Below are 6,050 nucleotides of genomic sequence, written 5' to 3' on the forward strand. Positions count from 1 at the left end.
TTGTATGTGTCATCTCTACAGCAGTCTACTGTTGGAAGCAGCATAGCTTAGGCAGAACCCAACTTAGTTTTCCTTCCTGTTCTGAATTGAACCAGTAATGTGCATAAACATGATGTGTCTGCAGTTCAAAAGAAAGCAGAGAGACAGAGGTGTGCAACAACTATGGACAAGAGAGCCATTTGGGACAATATAGAAGAAGCCTGGCTCTTGATCACTGGAGACTGTGTAATCCACATGCTTTCATTTTGTTCCACTTTCTTTTCCTTGTCCTACTTAACCCCTTCAGTTTTGTGGTTCCTGAACCATAAGGAGAAGAGATCTAACTGCAGGTTTCATAACTGATAGCAGCATAGTTAATGGGAGCAATACTGTAGCCTGAGTTCTAGTAAGAACTTTAGCCATAGTGACAGCATTTCACAATGAAATTCAACACAGAATCCCTCACCTCACTGCCCTGGTTAGCACAGCAAGACATTAAGTACTCTTTCACAGTTCTCATGATTCCATATGTTGTTGAAGATATATAGACTTGTTTTTCCATTCTTTCAATACCATGGATGAGTGAATGGTGGGGCTCCCCCCTCAGAAGTGTAGCAGCTTGTCTATCACTTCTGTCCTTCCTTGTTCTGCATAGCGCAGAAGGATAGTGTAGGGTACTTGTGTCTGCTGGGGCAATGGGAGTCTACATATAAACAGAGTGAGCATCTAGAACATAACCAGGAATCCTTAGCAGCCAAGACAATAGGAAAAGCATCTAACTTTGAGTTACCTCATTAGAATATACAAGTAGGGGACCCACATCTCATTTTCCTCTCCCTTACTACTACTACTACTACCACTACTACTCTTTTCCATGCATCCTCCTTTCCTTCCCACCACCACCCTTTTATCTGCGCCCTATCTTCAGCTATATTATTTACTTCATTTATACCCAATCTTTCTCCACAACAGGGAGCCAGCATTCTTCTCAACTCCATTTTGTCCTCAAAAACAATTCAGTAAGGCAGATTAGGCTGATATGTAACTGCCCCAAGGTCACCCAACAAACCTGCACAGTAATTTTTCTGCAAACCTGGGGCGTTTTCTGGGTTCATTGAAATATTGGTTTATGGCTCTCAAGTATCCACAAATTTTGCAGTGTTGAGAATTCGTGATAGCTCAAATATTCAGCTTCTGGTAGAAACGTTACCCGGTTGCTTAGAAGCAAGCCAGAAGGCACAGTGAGGCTCAAGGGGACCATTCATACACCCAGTTCCTTTGGGAGAATGTAGACACCAGAGTAGGTTACTTCCACAAGAGCTAGCCCCTAAAATTCTACTTGGGGAGAGTCACCATCTTATTACAGAACTAACTGCTGCTGTTGGTCTAGCTGAAATCTAAGGGAAGATTCTGGCCTAGGCTTACCTATGTAGTGTGGGTAGGAGAAACTCCATGACATGCTTTTCCTTTTATGTGAGTGCCTTAACTGGGAGAGGAAGCATGGTGATATATGCCTTGGGTCCACTCTTCGTAAATGCTTACTAGTCCTACTCTGCTAGTTTTAGAAACAAATAGGATCACTAAATACACATAAGGAGTCAAAAGACTTTATTTGGTGTATAGAACATGGTACACTCCCTTAAGAACTAGAGGACTGGTCAGTCCCATCTTGAGTAAATAAAGCACACTGCAGGCTCTAGAATCAAATCATGGCAGCTCATGTGCAACCAGTTTATAATGTGTCCCACAAGAAGGGCAGCGTTGGGCTTCTCCCTTGTGCAGCCAAAACCAGCTCACAGTGCTGTTGTCCTCTTCACCTGCATTGTGAGGGAGTAACAGAAGATTAAAGATAATACACAGGGAAAGTATTGTCCGAACATACATGGATGTATGTAGCTATTTGAATTCCATGTTTATGTAAGAAGTGATAGCCATTTAACCAACTAGCAAAAAATGATCATGAGCAGATCAGTAAACCATAACCTACAGCAGGTAATACCTCCCACACGACTAGCAAGCAAGACTTTGTTCTAGGCAGTGATGTGGGTTTTCTAGGAAAATGTGAACCAGAAGTTTTCTGATTAAAATTTAAATAAATGTATTTGCATTCTAACATTGTTTAAATCACCATGTGCAAGCACTGGGGTTTGTCCATAATTCATATCCTACATTTAGCCCATCTAATATGATAGATTTGCAACACAACAGTTCTGACAACTATAGATAAGACTATATTTATATATGTGGGATGGAAGACTTTCCACCTTGAATCACTGGTTCTAGGTAACCAAGAAAGAAGCTTTTATGAAGTGGAAGAATTGCGCTTGAAAGAACAGTTGTGTCCTGGCAGGTGGGCCTTATCAGAACATTCTATAGTCTTTTTGCAGAGGCTTCACTGCAGCTTGTGTGCCTAGTGGCATTCAACTACGTTCCTTTTTCCAAGGGAAATTTTCCAGACCCAACAACACTATTTTCTCAACCGATTTCATCCGTAGACAGGTGACCACAGAGAGTGTGTCTCCTTGAAATGAAGTAGCTACCAATCACCATCATTACATTTGCTGAGGGAGATACTTACAAATACAACCAACAATCCGCTTATCATTGATTGAAGGGACTATGTTGGGATCTTCCTTTGTTCCAGCATGCTGTTTAGGTGGAAGCATGCTATATGGATCCTACAGCAAGCAGGGAAGAAGAAAACTGATGAAAAATAGATGGGAAATTAGACATCCAGAACAAGTACTCCAGATTTTCTGCAATGTACTACTTTTCTTCCCCGCTCTCAGATTCTTAGCAGCAGATCAACATCTAGGTTCAGACCTCAAATCTTTCATCTTCTGAGCCATTTCACTCCAGGCCCAGCATTTAATTGGTGGTATTCTATCACTAGCAGTCAGGAGACTTTATTAACAGGCCAATATAAAAACATACGTGAGCTACATCTTGTCCAGTCTCACTGCAATTCAATCAGCTGCTAGTTTCTGATTCTGAAGTAAATTCAGCAGGACAAGGAAACACGTCTGTGGGTTTTTTGGTCAAAGAATTTGAGAGTAGGCCTCAATTTACTTAAAAATGTGTATGGGATAGTGCAGTGGAGTACAGAGAGATCAGCTGACACTCCTTTCTCGATTTTACTCACCAGCCCCTTTTCCAAACCTTTTAAGACTTTTCTCTCCAGTCCTGTAGCCTGTTCTTCATCAGTTGGGATACCTGGGGCAAAGAGAGACCATAATTCATGGAGCATTTTGAGATGGAAAATTCTTCCCTCTAGTCCATCCCACCCTACAAGAGGAAAGGTGATCTTATCCATGCCTCACAAACATCCCCTTAACAGTGATTACAATGATTTGAGCACTTCTGAAGAGTCTCTGCACCCAGAATCCAGATACCGTATGCAGGAAGCCAGCTATGAATATTCTAAAAATATTATAGGCTATCCTAGATTAATATTAGTCTGAAAGCTAAGAGCAGGCTATAACAGTTGTGGATTTGAAGATCATTTACGCTCACTGCTACAGTAAGAAAATGAGGTTCAATACAGCAGCTCTCAGCAGGCAGCCTCTCAAGTGAAAAGTCAAGCACTATTGCCACTAAACCCTCCCCACTCCTCTCTTCCTTCATCAGGATCTGCTCTCCCTTTTCATCTTTGTCCAGAAAATACACTTCCACCAAAGAATCACTATTTTTATATTGTATTAGGACATTACTAGTACAAAATAAATGAATAGTAGTAATAGGGAGTGAGAGTAGTAACTTGGAAGCACAGTACTAACAGATAGCTATAAATATTATTTACTGAATACTTTCCTACCCACTTGGATTTCAAATACATTCTCAAAAACCTTTACAAACCCTGCAACACAGATCATTATTACTACATACAGTAAGGGAAGGAAGCAGGTACTTGCACCTCAAAACCCAAATGCTGCATATGAAGGAATACCACCACCACACAAAAAATATGACATTATAAATCATAAAGAACTTGTGGAACTGATCCCTCTTACATGCTATAGTACACATTACCAGCCTTCTTCCAGTTAACATAGCATCTTCCACATTGGACAATAATCTCAGAGAAATGTGAGCAGCACACCCTCTCTTCCTCTCAAAGCAATGTGTATCCCAAACAGACCCACCAAACTTTTCATGGTTGGAATTTCCTGCTGTATTGAACCAACAATGTACTCAAGAAATCCATCAGGTAATTCCATGTAAACTGTCATATATATATGAAAGCTTCCCTTCTTGGATTGATTTTCACAACACTACCGTCCCTCCATCCTTTCTGTAAGCCAGCTGTCCAAATGCTTTATATTACTGCTTTAACATTCTTTATCTTAGGAGCTGTCTTGCATAATTTAAGAGTAAGATTCGAGTCCAGTGGCATCTTACAAAATTAGATTTCCAGGATATGAGCTTTCAAGAGTCAAAGAGGAGGTCAGGAAAGCCCCCACGCTTGGAGCTTTCCACAAACGATGCAAAACCAAATTATTCAAAATGGCTTTTTACTCAGAGCTGTATTGTAGGGAGAGGGTCTCAGATGCTCTGCTGAGTTAGGAACCATAGATTTCACCACTATGTTGTGTTGTATTCTAGCTAATACTATGTCTTTGTGAATTTGTCTCTATTTAGCCTAGGGCATAGTTATGGAAATGTTCTTGATACTGACGGTACTAATCTCACATTGTGTAATCCACCTTGAGTCTCACTGAGAAGGGCGGACTACAAATGACAATAATAATTAAATAAAGCTCCCTTCAGCAAATACCTGATGAAGGGAACTTTGACTCGCGAAAGCTCATATTCTGGAAATCTAGTTGGGTGTCTAATTATTTATTAACATTATTCGTAGTCATCCTTCCTCACTGAGACTCATGATCTATTATATACTGTGAGTTAGTACAAGCAACTTGCTCTTCTACAGCAGAGCAGCGCACCTTAAAAAAACCCACCAAGGACCCCCATCGAAAGCACACATCTGGTCCGTGTGAAGCGATGGCTTTTGCCTCAAGATCATAAAAGAAGGCCTTTTTTGGATCAGGCCAAGCCTGGCAAAATTCCAGTATCCAACGGGCGAAAATTCTGCAAAAACAGGCTAGCAATCGCCACTGGATTGCAGCTTTCGCCCAGAGCCAAAGTCCCATCACTAATACCGCTGCTTCCGAGCACAGCCATAGTACCTCGAGACACCACTTAAAGGTAGCCTAAGCTCACCTCCAACCGCTAGAGAGCGAGAGGCCCCCGTCAGACGCCACGGGCCAAAGCCAGCCGAGCCAAGGGAATTTCGGCCGGCGCTCAAACCCCGAAGGGCGCCGCACAAACGGAGTAACCTTGACGCCATAGCAAGACCGAGGGAGAACTGCGAGGAAGCGGCCGCCCCTAACAGGATCTTTTCCGTCTTCTGAACCGGAACTTCCGATCACCTGACCCACGCCCCGCAAAGCGCGGACCGCAACATAGAGGTAGAAAAGGGCTGAAGAGTTACACCTTAGCCTCCACTTCCGGCAACCATTGAACACCGCCCTCGACCGTGATGATTCCCTGCGGCCTTCGAGAGGCGTCGCTGTATCCTTTGGCGTGTCTATAGTGACCCCCCCCCCCCGCCCAATACTTTGCAGTAGAAGCGAGAGTGGAAAACAAGCTCGGCAAAAGCTGGCTCAAGGGAGGGCTGCCGCAATAACCTAGGGTATCTATGGCTCCGCCCTCCCCGCGAATAAATACATGTCTCACGTGATCATAACTGCCATCTCCGAGGGCTTTTTAGGCGAGGAGGGAAAACGGACTGGGGGAGGTGCCATTTGGGGGCGGGGGGAACGGTCGGTTTTGTGTTTGGTTGACAAAGAGCAATATGGCCGTTGACAGTTTTTTCTCCCGCTGCGCTTTCGATCTGGGAATAAGCACTATTAACCCTTGTGGGACGTACTTTAGATTGTTTTAAACGTGTATAGGATCGGGCTGAGTGTTCTGAAATTTGAATGCGCGCATAATATGAAAGTACATTTTTGAGATTTATTTATTTACGTTATTTACACTTCTCCTTTCTAAGTGAAACTCATGCAGATTAC

General features: G+C 42.8%; 1 protein-coding gene across 1 annotated transcript; it reads right to left on the reverse strand.

Annotated features, from left to right (window-relative positions):
- Nucleotides 1-1,570: 1,570 nt before the first annotated feature.
- Nucleotides 1,571-5,399, reverse strand: LOC129341848 (cytochrome c oxidase subunit 5B, mitochondrial). Its single transcript, XM_054997191.1, has 4 exons — nucleotides 5,200-5,399; nucleotides 3,122-3,192; nucleotides 2,558-2,657; nucleotides 1,571-1,796 (listed from the first exon to the last, which is right to left on the reverse strand). Exons 1-4 carry the CDS (start codon nucleotides 5,324-5,326, stop codon nucleotides 1,687-1,689), a joined length of 408 nt encoding a protein of 135 aa, XP_054853166.1. The 5' UTR covers nucleotides 5,327-5,399; the 3' UTR covers nucleotides 1,571-1,686.
- Nucleotides 5,400-6,050: the final 651 nt, after the last annotated feature.

The sequence above is a fragment of the Eublepharis macularius genome, chromosome 14 (genome assembly GCF_028583425.1).
Source record: "Eublepharis macularius isolate TG4126 chromosome 14, MPM_Emac_v1.0, whole genome shotgun sequence".
NCBI classification, from domain to species: Eukaryota; Metazoa; Chordata; class Lepidosauria; order Squamata; family Eublepharidae; genus Eublepharis; species Eublepharis macularius.

Coding starts and splice junctions, on each gene's coding strand:
- LOC129341848 (XM_054997191.1), bottom strand. CDS start 5,326: ATGGCGTCAAGGTTACTCCGTTTGTGCGGCGCCCTTCGGGGTTTGAGC. Junction 2,658..3,121: donor AAGGTTTGGAAAAGGGGCTG/GTGAGTAAAATC, acceptor TGCTTGCTGTAG/GATCCATATAGCATGCTTCC. Junction 1,797..2,557: donor GCGGATTGTTGGTTGTATTT/GTAAGTATCTCC, acceptor CTCACAATGCAG/GTGAAGAGGACAACAGCACT.